Raw genomic sequence first — 21,568 nt, 5'->3', positions numbered from 1 at the left:
AGACCGTGGACAGCCTCCCAAGCCACATGAGCACAATGGAAAGCTACTGGAAATTTTAAGAAGGGAAGGGACATTGTCTGATTTGCACTATCACAAGATTGCGCTGGCTGCTGCATGGAGAATGGACTGAATGGGGGCAGGAGGTGCAAGGGGACCAGGCAGGAGGATGGGGACCACCTGCCTAAGGATGAGCTGGTGGTGGAGACGGAGATGGGGAGCTGGACCACGGACCATGGGGCAAGCCTGGAAGCAGAGATGAATTAAAAATAAAAGGCTTAGGACAGTCCTCCAGATGAGAGACGATGAGAGACTGGATGTGGTGAGAAGTGTTTGGATTCAGAACAATTACTGAAGGGGGAGCTGACAGGACTTGACACTAGACAGAAGATGGGGCATAAGGGAAAAGTAAGTCCTGGGTGCCCCACGTTTTTGGCCAGAACAACTGGGTTAAAAAGGACTGCCATTCACAGATGGCAGGAATTGCAGATTGGAATGGGGCATGATAAAGGATAAACTTTGGGGAATCCAAAGTTTGTTTTGGACAGGTTGACAGGGCCACCGCATTGCACAACTCTGGGGCATCCTTCACACTGTTGCCGGGCTCCAGGGCCTCTGCTGACAGCGGTGTGGACATGGGTGATGGGTGATGCTATATCAGACATCTAAGGGGAGATGACTGGATATAGGAGAGTCAGGTGAGACACACCACAGTAGTCAAGAAATTCTCACACTTTTTGGAAGAGAAAGAAGGTCTCATTCTAACTTACAAGGGGGAAATACAAAACCCAAAGTCGCATTTCAAATCCAAGAAATCAAGGACAGAATTTAAGGATCCTGATAATTAAGTATGTTACCCCATAAATGAGAAAATAAAATTTTTTTGGTTCACCAGGCCAGTGGTGTTGCAGTGACAGAACCACAGTGGGGACAGGGTGTTATTTAATTGAATGCCGCTATCACATGTTCTTTGAAAACAAAGAGAACAGAACAAAACAAAATACACCTAGACATACATTAAACCAGGGGCTATTAGTGGGTGCTGTATAAGTGTGACATGCAGAAGACCAACAACTTTTATAGGGTTTCCCGCATTTTGATTTATTTAAATAAATGCAGTAACACCAGTAAGGAAGAACAGCTCTTTAGACCCACTGCTCCTTTTCCAGATCATGAAATCTAAAATCTGTCTTGCTTTTCTGTGTTTTCTTCCTACAGGTTCTGGCTTTATAGCAGATTATCCACAGTTGAATCTCAATAGAACTGAATAAATCAAAAACAGATTTGTAATTAGCTTGGTCATATAGATAAGCTCCTTTTACTTTTTGCTTTCCTTCATGCTAAGTTTTGTCTCTTTGCTGTCATCTCTTATAAAAACATGTTCTAGGGAGTGCCCTGGTGGTCCAGTGGTTAGGATTCAGCACTTTCACTGCTGTGGCCCAGGTCAGGGAACTGAGATCCCACAAGCTGCATGGCATAGAGCAGCCGAAAAACAAACCAACCAACAAAGACCAACCAAAAAACCAAAACATGTTCTAAACATACTAGAGTCAGTCTGGGCTGCAGAACTGCCTTATAGGAAATTAAGCCTCTTCATAAGTTTCATAAATACGACATAGCCAATACCTAAACTTTTTAATGTGTGGCTTTTATTTTATTTATTTATTTTAAAAATTTATTTATTTATTTATGGCTGAGTTGGGTCTTTGTTGCCGTGCGCGGGCTTTCTCTAGTTGCGGCGAGCTGGGGCTACTCTTCGTTGCAGTGAGCGGGCTCTAGAGCGCGGGCTCAGTAGTTGTGGCACTCGGGCTCAGTAGCTGTGGCACATGGGCTTAGTTGCTCCGCGGCACGTGGGATCTTCCCGGACCAGGGCTCGAACTCGTGTCCCCTGCACTGGCAGGCAGATTCTTAACCGCTGTGTAAATGTGTGGCTTTTAGTATCCATTTTCAAACATTTCCAAAACCTTGGGGGAAAATTTCATATTGTCAATTCTCAGTAATGTGGGGTCTTGCAAGCATTATCTGAGATTTATAAAAATTTTAGTGAGTCACTGAAGGTATAATTATTTCCTCCAGAACTCTTCAGATAACCATTGCCAAAAAAGTGATTCTGCTCCTGGCCAACATTTCGTAATCAAGCGTTCTTTCCACCTGCCAGGAGAAACGTAGTTGGAGGTTCCAGTAAATGTTGGCTGGAACTTCCTCATTCCCCTCCTGGAGCCTTAAATCTCCATAAATCCCTCATATGTGGTTAGTGGTGACCACTGCAGATAACCCTACCCAGACTCAAAGGTTGGAGCTGAATCTCTCTCTCTAAAATTCTTTAATAACTTGATTCAGAGTGCAAAAATTGCTAGTAAGAGCATATTTATAATAGTTCTTTCAGAGGAATCTATCTGATAGCAACTCTGAATTACCCACATCTCAGATAAGCCAATTCACACCCAAGTTGGTCCTTTCAGCAACTTGGGAATCTCATCTTTTCTTCTTTTAAAGACCATCAATCTCACAAATGGCCAAAGTTGAACCAAGAACCATGAATCTGGTCTGCTTTGACCTCATATTCTCATTTCTGGGCATTTAGCTTGGAGAAATAATCCCCACCCCCCGCACAAAGAAAACAGCTACAAAAGTAAAGAATTCACGGCAGTATTATTTATATAACTAACTAACTAAATAAATAAATAAATAATCAGAAACCACTAATAACCTATGATCAAACAGTAATTAGTTAAGTGAATTATGTGTTAGAATAATACATAGCCACTAAAATTCTAATTATGAAAACTATATAGTTTCATGTAGAAACATATAAAGTGTTTATGATATTGAATGGGGAATAAAGAAAAACAAATTATACCTATACTAGGACTAATACCCTTAAATATTATATGTATATTATATCCATATATAGAGGATATCAATACTTCTCTATATAAATAACTATCTATATATCTATAAATGACATCCAGAAGGAAACTTGGAAAAATGATTTTGATTGATAAGAATTGTGAGTTTTTGTCCTTTAATTCAGAGTTTTAGTAACATTCTTTAAAAACTTTGGTAACTAATCAATGAATCACAGCAACTCCCCTTAAAAAGGGAAAGTAAATAAAAGAAACAGACGTTCTTATTGTATGTGGTCAGCTTAAAGAGATGATGAATCTTGTACTTCCTGTAAGTTTATAAAAATCTAGGAAAATCAGGCAAGTATAAAATGTCTAAACTTTACACATTAAAACTAATCATGTTGTCTTAGAAAGAACTGTTGATTTTCCACTTATTTCTATCCATTATCATTGAACACCCAGTTAATCCCAGACATTGTCACAGGATCAGATGCATTGATAATTTATGTTTGAGAATAAAAGACTGAAGGCAAAACAAAGGAACGGTCACTGTGTGCTTTGACTTATATTCACCCCAAGGACTGGCCACTGAGTCCATCACCTCTAAAGAGAAGGTGAGCATCTTGACAAAAATACAATTGCTTTAAGTGGAGCCCATGAGGTGAAGAAATTAAGAGCCCCCCTCCTCTCAGGCTTCCAGGAGTGTTGGTGTTTCTTAATGAGAACTGCTGCTGGCTTGAACACCAGGCTTAGGAAAGAACCTCAACAGCTGTGCTCTTGCAAATGGCAAGTCAAAGCTCTCTTTTAAAGAATTTCCTTTTACAAAATCAACATATTCTCATCAAAATGAGCAAACGGATTTTTGTGTGTCAGGACCAACACTGGTTATTCATAATATTATGTGAGTGAGCTGCATTGTAATAGGAGAACATAGCATATGTGGAAACTGCTGCATAAAAATCACATTTTCTCAAGTCTACAAATAACAAACGCTGGAGAGGGTGTGGAGAAAAGGGAACCCTCCAACTCTGCTGGTGGGAATGTAAGTTGGTGCAGCCATTATGGAAAACAGTATGGAGGTTCCTCAGAAAACTAAAAATAGAACTACCATATGATCCAGCAATTCCACTCCTGGGCATATACTGAGACAAAACTATAATTCAAAAAGATACACGCACCCCTATGTTCACAGCAACACTATTCACAATAGCCAAAACATGGAAACAACCTAAATGTCTATAAACAGATGAATGGAAAAAGAAGATGTGGTACATATATACAATGGAATACTACTCAGCCATAAAAAAGAACGAAATAATGCCATTTGCAGCAGCATAGATGGACCTAGAGATTATCGTACTAAGTGAAGTAAGTCAGAAAGAGAAAGACAAATACCATACGATATCACTTACATGTGGAATCTAAAATATGGCACAGATGAACCTACCTATGAAACAGAAACAGACTCACAGACATAGAGAACGAAGCCAGGGGCAGGGGGGCGGGGGTGGTGTGGTGGGGAGGGAGAGGGACGGACTGGGAGTTTGGGGTTTAGTAGATGCAAACTATTACATTTAGAATGGATAAACAACAAGGTCCTACTGTATAGCACAAGGAACTATATCCAATCTCCTGGGGTAAACCATAATGGAAAAGAATTTGTTTTTTATGTTGACAAAGTCTTTTCACACTTTTTTTTTTTCTTTTTTTGGCCGCACCACGCGGCATGTGGGATCTTAGTTCCCAGACCAGGGGTCAAACCTGTGCCCCCTGCTGCGGAAGCGCAGAGTCTTTCTTAACCGCTGGACCACCAGGGAAGTCCCAAAAGAAATGTATATATATGTGTGTGTAACTGAGTCACTCTGTTGTACAGCAGAGACTGGCATAACATTGTAAATCAACTATACTTCAATAAAAAATAAAATAAATTTTAAAAAATCATCCTTTCTCCCAAAAACATGAACAGCAAGTACTATCCTATTTTACTTTTAAGACTTCAAGAGTTTTTAAAATTAATTTTTATTGGAGTATAGTTGATGTACAATGTTGTGTTAGCTTCTGCTGTACAGCAAAATGAATCAGTTATACCTTTAAGACTTTAAGCTTTTGTTTAAGATCAAACAGCTGGCTCATGAGCACGATATGGCCTCAGGGGCAAGGAGAATATCCATCTCTCCCACTACCTTACTGTCTTCTACTTCCTTTCAAATCCATTCAAAAAAGGAAGGAAACCTCATCTGTTTGCATGGTGAGCTATTTCTCACCAGGCACTCTTGTTAGAGATTCATCTATTCAAACATCGCAAAATCTATATGAAAAATAATTTTCTACTAGTATTCTGAACTGAACTTGGAAATCCTCTCTATATGCAGTAACGAGATCCAGCAGTAATCCTGTAAATTCTAAATCATCCCTTTGGGCAGGGAGGATTTCGCCACTGTATCAAATGGCCCAAAATGTATTAGGCTGATGGTTAAGAATGGTACTTTAGCAAGACACTATTTGTAGTCAGCCATGAGAAACAGTAACTCCACCTAAAATTTTAAAAGCGGCTTGTTTTCAATGCCATCAGCCAATTCAACATTTTTTAGACTGGTCCTGTTATGGACAATATGTTATGACATATGGTCACAAGGAGACCTGTATATGCTCCTGTTTTCTGTAATAAACCCTGATCAAACCCTTCCTGGAGTAGAAAGGAGATTCTGTATTGAGAAACAGAATGACCTGATGGAAGGTACCAGATATGCAGTGCCTATATATCAATACACAGAATGTGGTGCTAGGCGGTTTGTACCTGTTTTCTTGCGATCCTCCCCTGAACTCGGGAAGGTGGTTTATTATAATCAGCCTCAGTTACAGATGCAGAACTGGCTGCTCAGAGAGTTATATAACCTGCCTAAGGTTTCCTAGCTGGTGGGGCTGCCCGGGTCCTGAGTGGGTTTGTTGACTGCAGAGCGTGGGTCCTTTCCTCTCCTCCCTGCCTGCCAGGAGCTGCGGCTCTCTGGACATACTGCTGATTGAGGCTCTCCTCTCCTCTAAAGAAGATCTGAAGTTCACTGTCAGCCCTTCATGGTCCCGCATCAAAGCAGCAACTGGATTTGACCCCAGAAGAGCTGGATTTGGGCTCTCGCTCTGTTGTGGCACTTCTGCTGATAATGACCGTCACCAGAAAGTGGAAACCATCACATTCTCCTGTGGTTTTGACAGTCATCCTTATGAAAATTAGATCACTTACTAAGAAAAGTCAGGGTAGCCAAAAGTGAAAGGTTGCAAGGAGAAATACTGCATAGTGTGAGATGATCTCAAGGAGCCCTTTCTACAGCTGACTGCTGATGGAGACCTTCACACCAGTTAGCCCAGCATCCTTGGGGGTCAGTTCAAGAAAATAACTCAGTGGGAACCAGAGCATGTGTGTGAATGCGCGCTGCCCTGAGAGGTGGGCTGCCTGGTAACAAAATGTAAGATAATGAGCACAATGTATAAGATAACAGCCCTCCCCCTCCCCCAGGGATGCTGTGAGGATAGAAGTCAGTTATTATAACCTGTAAAAACGATCCCTTGAGGCCAAACAGTTAAATATCCAATATTATGAGAGTAATTTTAGAAATCAGAGAACATCAACACAATGCCACATCATGCAGTCATTCAAAATAATGGTAGCTATTACCCATATAATAAGCAAAGCAGAAATGTTCATGATGCATGATATCAAAACACCACAAATGTACATGTACTTACTGATACTCTTTCTAGAATTTTAAAAGGTTTCACAATTTCCAAAATTTTCATCTCAATAGAATTACAAAAGGCTTTAAGAAAGCATTACTGTTTACAGCTCCTCTCAACAGAACATCTGACTCAGAGAAGCATACATGCAATTCTCCTTGAAATAAAAGGAACACTATGCATCGCAAGATATTATTCAACGTGTGTCTGCACCACCTATAATTTACTCATTAAATTACTATAATTTTTTATTAAAAAAGGAAAAGAATTCAAAGTACAGACATGACAGACTGTAAAAAAGACATGATTACCAGTGAGTAAATAAAACAAAAGGACACAATCATAACACAGCAAAGAAATACAAGGATCTGCAACTAGTGAAACGAAGTCTAACTGAGAACTAAGCTATGTCGAAGAAGGCTGCTTCTACTTCTCAATTCTTTCTTTCACTCCAAGAGTATTGATCAAGAGCCTGCTTTGTGTCACCCTGGGCACCGTTCCAGGGACTGAGAATACAACAGTGGACAAGAAAATTCTTGCCCTAGTGGAGCTTACAGCGTGGGGTGAAAGAAAAACAAACAAGTAAATATATAAAATGTTAGACGCTGGTTAAGTACTAAAGAAAAATAAAGCAGGGGGAGGTGGTAGAAATGGGGTGGAGAAGGCGGGGGGACTTTGTACTTTTAAATAAGGTAAACAAGATAGACTTCAATGAGATGATATTCCTGAGAAAGAAGTCAGGCAGTGAGTTCTGCAGATACCTGGGGGAAAAGCTTACCAAGGCGAGAAAAGCCAGTGCAAAGGCCCAGGGGCAGGATCGCACAGGGCATTGATTGCACAGGGTAAGAAGGCCACATGGTTGGAGGGGGAGAATTCAAATAAGTAGGAGGAGGCCAAGTTATGTGGGCTTCACATTTCATGATTCACTCCAGAAATACAATTAATGATTCCTACTAAGGTAAATGCATAGTTTTTGTTTAGGGTGTTGGCTAAAATGCTAAACTGTATGAGTGAAGGAAGGTCAGCAAGAGATACAAGCCACTGACCAAAGTAACAAATAAGAAGAAGGTATAAACTTTGCAAGGTCAAGGGCAAGTCAGGAACGAGGGAAGTAGTCCAGCATTGTGTTCAGATTTATCGTGTTTACTTTATGATTATATTAGGTATTTTGCTTAATTCCAAACCTTAATATTCTGTTTCACTTCTTCCTTTCCATCATATAAAGGAAAAGCTCTCCTTTAGTGCATGGTCTATAGAGACTGTCACCTAATTGGAGCTCTGGTGCAGGGTTTCTCAGCCCCTATGGACATTTTGGACCAGGTAATTCTTTGTCGTGGAGGCTGTTCTGAGTGTTATAGGGTGTTTGACAGCACCTTTGGGCTCTACCCACTAGATGCCAGCAGCAACCCCCCAGCTATAATGCCCCTAATAACCAAAAATGTCTCCAGACATTGACAAATGTTTGCTGGGGTGGGGAGCAAAATTGTGCCTGCTTGGTAATCACTGCTTTAATGTGAATAGATAAAAACATCAGCTCAGTGTATTAGCTCTTTTTTTAATCCAATGGGTTGATCCTAAGGCATATATCTCTTCCTAACTTCTAAACATACCCAAAGCTATTTGCTACATATTTACAGTTCAGAAAGAACTAAACTCCTCAGATGTTCCAAACACCTTCCTGTCTCAGGGCCTTTGCACGGCTGCTCCCTCTACTGAATGTTTGTCCCATGCAACTTCTACTTGTCCCTCAAGTCCTGTTAAAGCCTTAACTGTCAAGCCGCCCGGGAAGCTTTCCCATGATCCAGAGCATAAGCATGTTAGGTGTTCCCATTCATTATATGTTCTCACATATGTACTCGTACTTTGTCAAAACTATCACAACTGCAATTAAATAATTATTTTGGTCATTATTATTTAATATCTCCACCATTTCAGCAAGAACCCTATTAATCTTGTTGTCTCATGTATCTCCAGAGCATTAAAAGAATTACTGTGGACTCAAATTTATATAGAAAAGCATATCACTGGCCAACTTTGGTACTTTATTACTAACAAATTATAATGCACCTCACAGGCGATCAAAGTACAATGATACAGACCACCACGGCTTAATGATAAATCTCTTAGGGCAAAATCTTGACTATGAATATACTTTACTTGAGGGTACATTTTTCCCTTTTGTTAACAACAAAAGCTATGAAAAGATTGTAATGATGACAAGAGGAACAAAAAGGCCCTCTTCGTTAGATGACAACGAATGAGCCACGGAACGAAGTGGCTGTAACTGAGGTCATCTTTCTGGCTCTTTTGAACTCCTTATAACATTTATTTTAACACAGTTTATTCCACACAGCGTACATCATATTGTATTGCTTACTCTTGTATATCCGATAGCCGCAAATATATTTAAATTCCTCAAAGGGGTTAGTATTCTGGGATCCACAAATGAGTTTCAGAATGTCCGAGGGACGCTTGAAATCGGATGTAAAGACCTAGAAACACTTTCTACGAACCGGGTCAGGAATGTTTATACGTGTCTTAAAGGTGGCAATTTAAGACCCACCATCTCATATGATTCCATTTATTGATAATTTTAAAACTTGTAGGGATACTCCCATCATCTTTGGTCCATCTCTTAGGAAGAAAAAACAAATTTTAGTTACCGATTTCCTCTCCTGCTTCAATTCCTGGACGTAGCGTGCTAACTCCACGGTGATCTGGGAGGTCATATTCTCGGAGATGACTTCATGCTGTCCAGCATAATCGTTCATCTCATTCAGGGTGGAAAGGAAGGCTTTACATGCTGTATACCTACAGAACAGAATGCACACCACTCCTTTTCAAACAAGGCACATCCTCTCTCATGTTGCTTCCCACCAGCGAAACAGTAATTAAAATCAGGTTAATTTGCATCCAGTTCCCATAGGGTCTTGACAATTCATTACACATAAGAGGGTTCTCATCAAAATGGCGCAGAATAAATTACAACTGAAATATTTTTCATTTTGTGAAGCCAAATTGCCCTAAATAAGGCAATATTTGGCTTTGTTAATAGCCCACATATAACCCAAAATACATATACGTACTATAGGTACTAATGTCATGGATATTTAGATCTAAATTATAGACAATACTTTTGGGCTTTTCATGTTTAGATGTCTTAATTGCTGTCTGAAACAGACATATTTCTTAGATGAATGAGACACCTGATATTACAAAACCAAATCAAGATGTAGAATGCACAGTCCACACTTCCTGTATTTGCTTAGATTATATTCTAAGCTTTTCCTAATTACCTTAATTGAAACAATCTGGAATAGGTCTAGTGAGTATAAGTTATTTCAGTAGGTTTTTATTGTCTTTCCCCCAATTTAAAAACTGACACAGATATGAATGAGGAAGGCAACTTGTTTTTGTAGATATATCTACAAAATATATGTAGATTTCCTTTATAATCATCAACAATGCCATACAGATATTACCACATAACGATCAGTGATAAACACACCTGTATTCTTCTTCCTCCTTCGAGTTCTTTTTAGGTTGGTATTTCTTCGAAAGATTCCTAAGACAAAAAGAAAGACATGTCACCTTATACAGAAGGATAATTGAGAAATGAGGAATGAACGAAGTCAGTGCTTTTGTTTACAAGTTAAAAAAAGAAGTCACAAAATGTCCACAGCTGAAATCCATTTATTTCCTTCCATCTTTCAGCGTGAAAGACTTGCATAGCTTTGACTCTTTTACCTAAAGGTAGAGCAAATAAGAACAGAAATGGTCGCCAACTGGTCATTTACCTGGATGTTAAGACCTGACATTATTTAACTGGAGAGGGCAGACCATGTGTTTCTATGCAACCATTATTGCTCTAAATCCAAGGCAAGCATATGGACTGAGTCCAAATGTTTAAATGAAAAATCAAAGTGTCAAGGGCAGGTTTTCAAGGCTGTGTGCTGCTCTCCCAAAACTTAATGAAAACTACTTGTGAATAAGTCTTCTTGGAGGAAGTAGAGACAATATTGGGGGGATGGTTATGCTAAGACATTCAGCAAGGAGAATTTTTAACCTGCCTAGCAGGCTTGCACTGAACACACTCAGATTAGTCAAAATTGCTTTAATCTCTCTTCCTAATCCCATCTCCAGGTCAAGAATCCAGATACTCCCCTCTACATTCTGCATGCTTCAAGTTACACAAAAACTAAGAGGTAATCTTGAAAAAAGAAAACTCACTAACATTTGTTCCACTGATTGATTTCTTTTGGGTCCTGATTTTGGCTTGTGTAGTTAGAAGAACAGCCATAGAGGGACTTCCCTGGTGGTCCAGTGGTTAAGAATCCATCTTGCAATGCAGGGGACACCAGTTCGAACCCTGGTCAGGGAACTAAGATCCCACATGCCGCAGGGCAACTAAGCCCATGCGCCACAACTAGAGAGAAGCCCGAACGATGCAACGAAAGATCCCACGTGCCACAACTAAGACCTGATGCAGCCAATAAATAAATAAATAAATATTGAAAAAAAAAAAGGAAGAAGAACAGCCATAGATAAAGAAGATGTGGTACATATATACAATGGAATACTACTCAGTCATTAAAAAGAATGAAATAATGCCATTTGCAGCAACATGGATGGACCTAGAGTAAGGATGGACCTTACTAAGTGAAGTAAGTCAGAAAGAGAAAGATAAATACCATATGATATCACTTATATGTGGAATCTAAAATATGGCACAAATAAACCTATCTACGAAACAGAAACAGACTCACAGACATAGAGAACAGACTTGTGGTTGCCAAGGGGGAGAGGGCTGGACTGAGAGTTTGGGGTTAGTAGATGCAAACTATTACATATAGAATGGATGGACAACAAGGTCCTACTATATAGCACAGGGAACTATATTCAGTGTCCTGGGATAAACCATAACGGAAAAGAATATGAAAAAGAATGTGTGTGTGTGTGTGTGTGTGTGTGTGTGTGTGTGTGTATATATATATATATAGCTGAGTCACTTTGCTGTACAGCAACTAACATCAACTATACTTCAATTTTAAAAAAAAAGAAGAAGAACAGCCCTAGGAGTGGACTAGTGGTCCACAGTGGGACTCTTCATATGACAGCATCTCAGTATTCACTTCCCTGTTTATTCCATGTTGCTATTCCTCTTTCATAGTAGCTACTTTCATTATTTCACATTCTATTTCTTTCATTTCCCCTGAATCTACAGATGTGCCTAGAAAAGTGTGCAATAATAAATTTACAGGGCTTCCCTGGTGGCGCAGTGGTTGAGAATCTGCCTGCCAATGCAGGGGACGCGGGTTCGAGCCCTGGTCTGGGAAGATCCCACATGCCGCGGAGCAACTAGGCCCGTGAGCCACAATTACTGAGCCTGCGCATCTGGAGCCTGTGCTCCGCAACAAGAGAGGCCGCGATAATGAGAGGCCCGTGCATGGCGATGAAGAGTGGTCCCCACTTGCCGCAACTAGAGAAAGTCCTCGCACAGAAATGAAGACCCAACACAGCCATAAATAAATAAATAAATAAATAAATAATTTTTAAAAGTTACTGTAAATTTACAATTTTGATCATGTTACGTTTTACAGACAAAGCGAAATGTGAGTTCACCTCTAACAGGTGTTACTAGGTGACATGAGAGGCAGAGGACTTTAGTAAAAAGGACATTGCTCTGGGAATCCAGAGGCCATGTGACTAGATGGTGTAACCTCAGACAAAGCAATGGGCAAGGCTGTGCTTCCAGTTTCTCATCTGTAAGCCCGAGGCAGGTGGGTGAAATGACCTCTATTGTCCCTTAAAGTTTGTAAATTCCCAGGGAATATATATCACCCAATAGAATAGTGATTATTGCAATTACTTTAAAAAGAAGGCATGGGTATATAACAATTTAAAAATTATAATTAGACAAACTGATGAAAGAAAAATGTACTGACTTGGAGGTTGCTATCACGTGAGCTATGCTTAAACAAACTACATTGTGTTCTCTCTACTGATACTCTGGATACACAGCAAAGATTATCTAATAGATCTAGATTTGAAAGAATGTGAAAAAGCAGTATTTCCTCTAAGCATGTGCCTTAGAGAAAAATTAATGCAAAAGAGAGAAATTTTTGTTTTTAATTTAATTTAATTTTTTTAACATCTTTATTGGAGTATAATTGCTTTACAATGGTGTGTTAGTTTCTGCTTTATAACAAAGTGAATCAGCTATACATAGCTGATTCACTTTGTTAAAAGAGAGAAATCTTATATATTGAAAGCACGGTAGAATTCTTTGAGTTGCCTACCACATTTAGTCCTTAAAAAGGTAGATTTAATAAAAACAATAGCTCCGACTTACATGTACCAGGAATAAAAGGGGAGCCATGGAAAGCAGATGACTAATCAATAGGTTATTTTCCAAATATATTTAAAGCAGCATATATGGGACCTGCAGTATTGAAAAGCCTAGAGGTTGCATGTGAGATATTTTTAGTGCATGGTTTTAAATATTGACCATTTCTTCCGCTAACTATAAATTCCAAATGGAAAATGTCACTTCTGAATTCACATCTTATATAAAAACTCATTCAAAACTCTTATTTTAGAGGTTGATTTAAATCTACATTTTCTTTTTAGCTTTCAGTCATTAGCAGCCGTAAAAATAACTTAAACTTTATATCTAGTTGAAGGAAACATAGCTTGAAGAGATCCAGGTGAAACCAGTACTTTTTATAGTTCCGTTTTACCAGTCAAATCCTAAACAGGATTAAAGACCAGTTGTGGGTGCTCTCCAGTAAAGACGGTCCAGTACTGAAGAATGAGTATCACTTTGACGATGTTAGCATATATAGCATTCAAAATGCTTCTTAAAAGCATCAGTGAATATTTCACTCTATAAACACCAGCAGAAAACTAAAAGCTTAAGAGGTCTATAAGGGAACTTCAGATCTAAGGATATTTCTCTCAGGGACCACTACAAAAAAAAGAGCAACTTGCATTTCCATTCTCTGGAGGCGGGCTTTCTCGCCCCATTTGTATGAGGTTATTTTAAAAATAAGCAAGCAAATAAACACCAAAAGCACCTTTAAATTTATGGGGTCCTTCTGAGAAATTTAAATTGTTTTATATACTCGCTCTTCAGATAGGCTAATTAAAAGGTAAGAGGAAAATAGATATCTTTTAATAAAGATACTGGATTTAAATTTGGTTGGTCCCAAGAACTGCAGTTAGGCTTTTAAAAAGGAAACACTTGGGCCTCATTCCAGACCCTCTGAAATGGAAGGTCCAAGGCTGGACACAGGAATGTTTTGTGTTGTTGTTTTTTTTTTTAATCTGTCTTTTATATTTTAAAAGCTCACCACAGATTTCCAGATAAAGATGGCACAATAAAATCTGATCAGAGAATTGTGCTTTTCCAACAAGAGGTGAAATAAAAGCCAGGAAATTTTCAACAGCAGAAAATAAACCAATGAAGAAAGGCACATAACCTCAATCTACACACTTTGAGAAGCGGTGACCAGAGTGAGGGACAGAAGATTCTGGAACAGTGTAGAACAGATGCTTGAGTCCACAAAACCCTGAAAACCGATTCAGACAGAAGTAAACTGAGGGGTGAGTAAGCACTCAGGGAACAGTGACAGAAAAGATCTGAGAGGAAGACATGCAGGCCGACCACCCAGATTCCAGGATTTGGCAGGAGCTGGGGCTGGCCACCTGGGCCTCTACTTCCCAGGGCTGCAGGCTGAATGCCTGGGGAAGATCACCACAAAACCTAGGGATTCCCAAGGAATAGGGGTGAACGCCTTTGACCTAATGGAGTGAATGCTAAAACAGAACCTCTAACAAAGTTTCAGAACAGACAACAAAACTCAGAGTCTCAAAGACAAGATGTACAAAAACAAGTGCTTTTGAGACCATGCCCCATGGGGTTAATACAAACTGGTGACTAACAGGAATTCTTGAGCTTGCCTTCCAGTTTATTAAAAACCCCTTCACGTGTAACCTGCCTTCACCGATCAAGCCGATGCTTTAATTGTTGCTACAAAAGGCTTAGTTGTCCTCCAAGCATCACAGCCGAAACAATAAGATGTTTGCCTGGGTTGTTTTCCAGGAACTTAGAGCTAGCTGTGTCTAGCTCAAGCTCAAGCCAGCTAAGACTGGTTGGGACTACCTAAAACAGGGCCTGCACAGGTGTCTGGTAAATGACATTTTGACACCAGAGGGCCAAAAACCCCACCTTCAGATCATGCTAAGCGCCTCCATTTTTGAACATGCATCCCATGAAGAAGCAAGTAACTCAGATATGCCTGCACAGAACACTAATTACCTCACCTTTTCCCTACCTGCAATCACCTTTCCCCACGCCTAAGACCACCCTGCTTCTTTATGCCATAAATATCCCAAGTCCCTCGCCTTCAGGGAGGTGGATCTGAGACTTGTTCTTCTATCTCCTCGCTTGGCTGCCTTGTGAATAAACCCTTTCCCTGCTGCAAACCTCGGCGACTCAGTGTTTGGCTTGCTGCATGTTGGCAAATGAACCTGGTTTGGCAACACTTTCGCCCACCTTACCCTATAAGGGAGCTCAGAGGGAAAGACCAATGGCACCGGAAGCACAGCAGTGATCATTCACATTCTATCAGATCAAACAGGGGCATTGGTGTTGCTTGTGTTAATAACAAAAACATGCTTAGGCATCAACCTAAGACGTTTACATGTTTTATCTCATTAAGTCCCCTCAAGACCCTTATAAGGTGGGAATTATCGTCATTATTATTATTCACATATTACAGATGAAAAAGACAAAGCACAGAGAGTAATTTGTCCCAAATCATATTACTATTAACTGGAAGAACATCCCAGGCATTGGGACTCTAGAGTCTGTTACTTGTAACCACTTCACTTAACTGCCTGTATTAAATATAAGCAAGGTGAAAAGATGCAGTATGTAATACAGAAGAAAAGGAAGGGACTTCCCTGGTGGCGCAGTGCTTAGGAATCCGCCTGTCAATGCAGGGGACACAGGTTCAATCCCTGGTCCGAGAAGATCCCACATGCCGTGTGGAGCAACAAAGCCTGTGCGCCACAACTACTGAAGCCCGTGCGCCTAGAGCCCTTGCTCAGCAGCAAGAGAAGCCATTGCAATGAGAAGTCCTTGCACTGCAATGAAGAGTAGCCCCCACTCACTGCAACTAGAGAAAGCCCACGCACAGCAACGAAGACCCAATGCGGCCAAAATTTTTTAAAAATAAAAATAAAAAAGGAAGGAAGAAAATGACAGAGAAAAACCCAATCTGTAAGAAAACATACAAGGAAATGAAGCAAATTCTAACTTTGGATTAGGATTTGCAGAATATTTTACACTATAAACAAATTTAATAAAAACACAAAGCCAATAAAGCAAGAATCCCCAGCCTACAGGATAAAACAGAATGGGATGAAACTGGGAGGCTGCAAAGCTAAGGATATGAACTAGGAACTAAAACACACCACTCCAGAGCTAATAAATAAATTAGGCTGGATATCAAATTTAAGTGAGGAAAGTTTTAAGACAATCATAACGTGGAAAGCAACTCTCATAATCAGAAGAAGAAAAAAGATCTGAAGAACAAGATGCTGTAACATAAGGAAAATGGATCTCTGAAGCATATGACCCAATAAGTAGAATAGAAAAAAATTCAGATATAATTGACAAAAGTTCCCCTGAAATAAATTATTGACTTTTCATATGAAAGGGAAATTGATAAAGAGTGATCAACCACAAGGCATTGCTTGGTAAAGTTATCAAACTGCTAAGTGGAACAAAAAAGTTCTTCACATACAGAGTCAAAAAAGCAAGTCACCTACAAAGAATAAAAATTTGGCTGGCCCCAGACTTTTCAACCAGAAGACAATGCAGCAACAAAGTTTGGAGAGAAAAGTATGACCAGAGAATAATCAAGTCAAATTGTTGTTAAGTGCAGTCTACCTTCTGCATCTGTGGGGTCTACATCCACAGAGTCAACCAACTGTGGATCAAAAATATTGGGGGGAAAATTCCAGAAAGTTCCAAAAAGCAACACATGAATTTACTTCATGATGGCAACTGTTTACACAGCATTTACATTGTATTACGTATTATAAGTAATCAAGAGATGATTTAAAGTATACAGAAGGATGTGTGTAGATTATACACAAATACTATGCCATGTCATATAAGGGACTTGAGCATCTTCAGATTTTGGTATCCGAGGAGGGCAGGGGCAGGGGCAGGGGGTGGTGTTCCTGGAACCAATCCCCCACGAATTCTGAGGGATGACTGTATAGTGGCATTCTCAAACAAGAAAGAACTGGAGGATTATGCCACAGGCTCCTATAGGGAGAAAATATCCCTATTTTTCTTGAGGCCAACAAACAAGTGGAGAGACTGTGGTAGAGGGAATGGTGATGAGCATAAATCTATAATTAAGGCAAATTAACTGTGAGACTCATGTTACAGACTAAATTATATAACTCAATTAGGAGAGGAAGTAAAACAGGTAAATACTATTTTCTTTATCTTTCCTACCAGTGAGTCAATTGAGCCTGTTTAAAATTACAACATGAGGGGTTTCCCTGGTGGCGCAGTGGTTGAGAATCTGCCTGCCAATGCAGGGGACACGGGTTCGAGCCCTGGTCTGGGAGGATCCCACATGCCGCGGAGCAACTAGGCCCGCGAGCCACAACCACTGAGCCTGCGCTTCTGGAGCCTCTGCTCCGCAACAAGAGAGGCCGCGACAGTGAGAGGCCCGTGCACCGCGATGAAGAGTGGTCCCCGCTTGCCGCAACTAGAGAAAGCCCTCGCACAGAAACGAAGACCCAACACAGCCAAAAATAAAATAAATAAATAAATAAATAAAACTCCAATCTACCAAAATAAAAATTACATGAGTTAAAACAAAAACAAAAACAAACAAAAATCATGAATGACACCCTACACATTTTTCATAATCTTTTTTCAAAATCTTATAAGAATTTGTTTAATATTTCAAGTTTGCTAAATCCTTCAGTTTCACTTTAATAAAATATTTTTAATTGTTCAAGTAAATTTAAATTTAATACCTTGCATATACAATATGCAACATATTTTATAAAATGACTTTTACACAGTTACCTTTTATTTACAATGAGATCCAATAAAAAAAAAAAATTGACCAGGACAAGAATGATTCATCAAGAAGAAAGTACAAACAGCTCAAATGTATAAAAACATACTCAACCTCATTCATGCTAAGAGAAACACAAATTACCTGTCAGACTTAGCAATTTTTACTTATCAAATCGGCAAAGATAAAAAAGATGGGGAACAAGAAGCATCGAGGGTCAAGGCGAGAAGCACCGCCACACACTCTGAAATGGTGATAAGGGTCACAGCTTCCGAGAAGGGCAACTTGGCAAATTCTACCAGAACCAAAGTGCTGCTTTTAGGAACTTATTCTCTAGATATGCTTGCCCAAGTGTATCATTCAAGGTTATCCAGTGCAACTCTGTTCAGAGTTGCAAACAATTGGAAACAACATATCCACCAATTCAATGCAACACTGTATAGCTGTAAAAAATAAAAATGAACCCTCGGAGTAATTTCCAGGATGCAGAAAGGCAAGGGCACACTGAACTGCTGGGGAAGCAAGGAAGAAAAGAAATTTGACACTTCCTTGCCTGTGTATCCATAATATCTCTCTGGAAGGATACGTAAGAGACAGATAACATTTACTGTCCCTGGGAACAGGGGTAAGAGAAGGGACACTTCACTGTAAACCATTTTGTACCTTTAGAAGTTTTAATCATATGAATTCATTACCTGGTCATAACAAATAATTTAGTTTGTTTTGTTTTTGTTTGTTTGTTTGTTTTGGCTGCGTTGGGTCTTCGTTGCTGAGGGCAGGCTTTCTGTAGTTGCGGTGAGCGGGGGCTACTGTTCCTTGCGGTGTGTGGGCTTCTCATTGCTGTGGCTTCTCTTGTCGCGGAGCACAGGCTCTAGGGTGCGTGGCCTTCAGTAGTTGTGGTGAGTAGGCTCAGTAGTTGTGGTGCACGGGCTTAGTTGCTCTGAGGCATGTGGGATCTTCCCCGGCCAGGGATCGAACTCATGTCCCCTGCATTGGCAGGCATATTTTTAGCCACTGCGCCACCAGGGAAGTCCTGTTTGTTTATTTTTAAAGAAACAGTTGCTAAGGGGCAAGCAACAATAGTTGGTTCTCTTATATAGGTCATGTAAGATGTTTTAAGATTATATTAAGGGGACTTCCCTGGTGGCGCAGTGGTTAAGAAGCCACCTGCCAATGTAGGGGACACGGGTTCAAGCCCTGGTCCGGGAAGATCCCACATGCCACGGAGCAACTAAGTTGTGGCCCATGTGCCACAACTACTGAGCCTGCGCTCTAGTCCATGAGCCACAACTACTGAGCCCGTGCACCACAACTACTGAAGCCCGCGCGCCTAGAGCCCGTGCTCCACAACAAGAGAAGCCACCGCAATGAGAAGCCCGTGCACCGCAATGAAGAGTAGCCCCCACTCGCTGCACTAGAGAAAGCCTGCGTGCAGCAACGAAGACCCAATGCAGCCATAAATAAAAAATAAGAATTTTGAAAAAGATTATATTAAGAATTTGGGACTTTCCTGGTGGTCCAGTGGTAAAGAATCCGCCTTCCAATGCAGGGGACGTGGGTTCAATCCCTGGTCAGGGGACTAAGATCCCACAGGCCATGGGGCAACTAAGCTCCCGTGCCACAACTACTGAGCTCATGCACCTCAACTAGAGCCCGTGAGCCCAAACTACAGAGCCCACGTGCTCTAGAACCTGCGCGCCACAACTACAGATTACATGCGCCCTGGAGCCTGAGCGCCACAACTAGAGAAGAGAAAACCCACACGTCACAGCTAGAGAGAAGCCCACGCACCACAATGAAAGATCCCACATGTCTCAACGAAGATCCTGCGTGCTGCAACTAAGACCCGATGCAGCCAAAAATAAATATAATAAATAAATCTTTTTTTAAAAAAAAAGATTATATTAAGAATTTGACCCTACGCTGCCTTGAATGGATATTAACTATAGCAGGGGTCAGCAAACTTATATATAAGCACATATATGTGTATATGCTTATATATAAAAGCAAATTTATAAAGGGCCAGACAGTAAATATTTTAGACTTGTTAATATTTTAGACTTGCAGCCTCATGGTCATGGGGCTGCAAAAGCAGCCATGGACAATACATAAATGAATGGATGCACCTGTATTCCAATAAAACTTTATTTATAAAACCAGGCAGTGATGGGTTTGGCCATGGCCATGGCCCGTAGTTTGTTAACCACTGACCTACAGAAATCAAAGCCCTAATTATCATCTTCCATGTCTAAAATAAGTTAGAGTTTTTTTTCCTCTAATGCAGACAAGAAATTATTTAACGACAGACAACTCCCCAAAGAGATCATGATGGTTTTTCAACATCATATTGATGTTTTAAGCAAGTCTTTGTTGAATATGCTCCAGTCACACTGGTCTTTCCATTCCTTGAACATGTCCCCACCTCAGGACCTTTGCACTCGCTGATTACTTGGCCTGGAAGAACTGCTCTCAGATCTTTGCAGGCCTGCTTTCTCCTTGTCTGTCAGTTCTCAAGCAATGGATTTCCCTGGCCAGTCAGGCTAAGTAAGCCTTGCCCCGCCATCATGCTCTAATGCATCACTGGTTTTACTTATTCGGGGTGATAAATGCTATCTTTAAGTGATTTACTGCCTTGCTTATTTGCATGCAGTCTTTTTTCCATAGTGAGAAGGTGAGTCCCTCAGGCTCAGGCACTTCCTGTGTCTGTTCACTAGAGTCCCCCCACCCCCTAACTCTGTTGACACATTATTAGTTGTTCTGTTTGTTTTTAAACCCTCATCAGCTCCCATAGGCCTGTGCAAACACATAATTCTCCTTGAAGCAGTGCTGACCAAATATTGTAGACCTGTTCCCTGTTGATTCACTCTTTCTACAACTATTTACTAAGCACCTATTTTATGCACTGTTCCATACTACAGGGATTCATTAGTGAACACAACGCAAAGAGCCCTGCCCTTGAGAGGCTTATATTCTAGCAGGGAGGGAGCAGAAGACAATGAACAACACAATATATAAGAAAATTACATAATGTTAGAAAGTTATCAGTGCTTTGGAAAAACCAAAAAGTCCAGCAGGGAGGCAGGGAGGCCCTTACTGAGCAGGTGACATTTGAGCAAAGACTTGAAGGAGGTGAGGGAGTTGGCCACGTGGATCCTGGGGGATGAACCTCTAGGTGACATCTATATGAAAGGCTAATGCAGCATCCCGGGGTGAGAGCATGCCTGGCACGTACAAGATACAGCAAGGAGGCCAATTCTGTTAGAGCAGAGATACGAAGGGAGAGAGAGAAAGAGATAATGTCTGAGAGGTAGAGAGACCCGTTCATGTAGGGCTTTGTAGGACATCCACCGTAAGGATTTTCGATTTACTTCGAGGGAAATGGGGAGACGCTGGTGTTTTGAATGAGGAGTACTGTGATCTGGCTGTCTTGTGGAAAAGACGGACAGTAGGAAACAAGGGAGGAATAAGAAACCAGCTACAAGACTCATAATAAGCCAGGTAAGAGGTGATGGGGACTTGGACCACAATGCCAGCAGTGGAGGTGCTGAGAAGGGCAGGGATCCTGGATCAATCTGGAAAGCAGAGGTACCAGGACTTCCCGATGGGGGCGGGGGAGTGTGGGAGAAAGACAAAAGCCAAAGATGACTCTGCAGTTTTTGACCCAAGCAAGGAAGGATGCAGCTGCCCTCCAGCCGAGCCGGGGAGTTGGGGGGAGCCGGGCTGCGGAGATGCAGATTTTGCTGGGGTTTTTTTGTTTGTTTTTGGCTGCGTTGGGTCTTCGTTGCTGCGTGTGGGCTTTCTCTAGTTGCGGTGAGTGGGGGCTACTCTTCGTTGCGGTGCGCGGGCTTCTCATTGCGGTGGCTTCTCTTGTTGTGGATC

The 21,568-nt window shown here is 40.8% G+C and overlaps 1 protein-coding gene across 7 annotated transcripts in view; it reads right to left on the bottom strand.

Moving 5' to 3' along the window:
• FNBP1 (formin binding protein 1) overlaps window positions 1–21,568 on the bottom strand; it is a 147,864-nt gene that overhangs the window by 68,319 nt on the left and 57,977 nt on the right. For all 7 annotated transcript variants that reach the window (XM_068553616.1, XM_068553614.1, XM_068553615.1 and 4 more), the window contains exons 3-4: window positions 10,084–10,140; window positions 9,239–9,386 (exon numbers count right to left, since the gene is read on the bottom strand). In XM_068553616.1, the coding sequence (XP_068409717.1) occupies window positions 9,239–9,386; window positions 10,084–10,140 (205 nt within the window). The remainder of the gene's footprint in view (window positions 1–9,238; window positions 9,387–10,083; window positions 10,141–21,568) is intronic.

This window comes from Eschrichtius robustus, chromosome 10 (genome assembly GCF_028021215.1).
Source record: "Eschrichtius robustus isolate mEscRob2 chromosome 10, mEscRob2.pri, whole genome shotgun sequence".
Lineage (NCBI taxonomy): Eukaryota > Metazoa > Chordata > Mammalia > Artiodactyla > Eschrichtiidae > Eschrichtius > Eschrichtius robustus.
The sequence above is the reverse complement of the archived record's forward strand: the minus strand, read 5'-3'. Positions and strand labels throughout refer to the sequence as shown.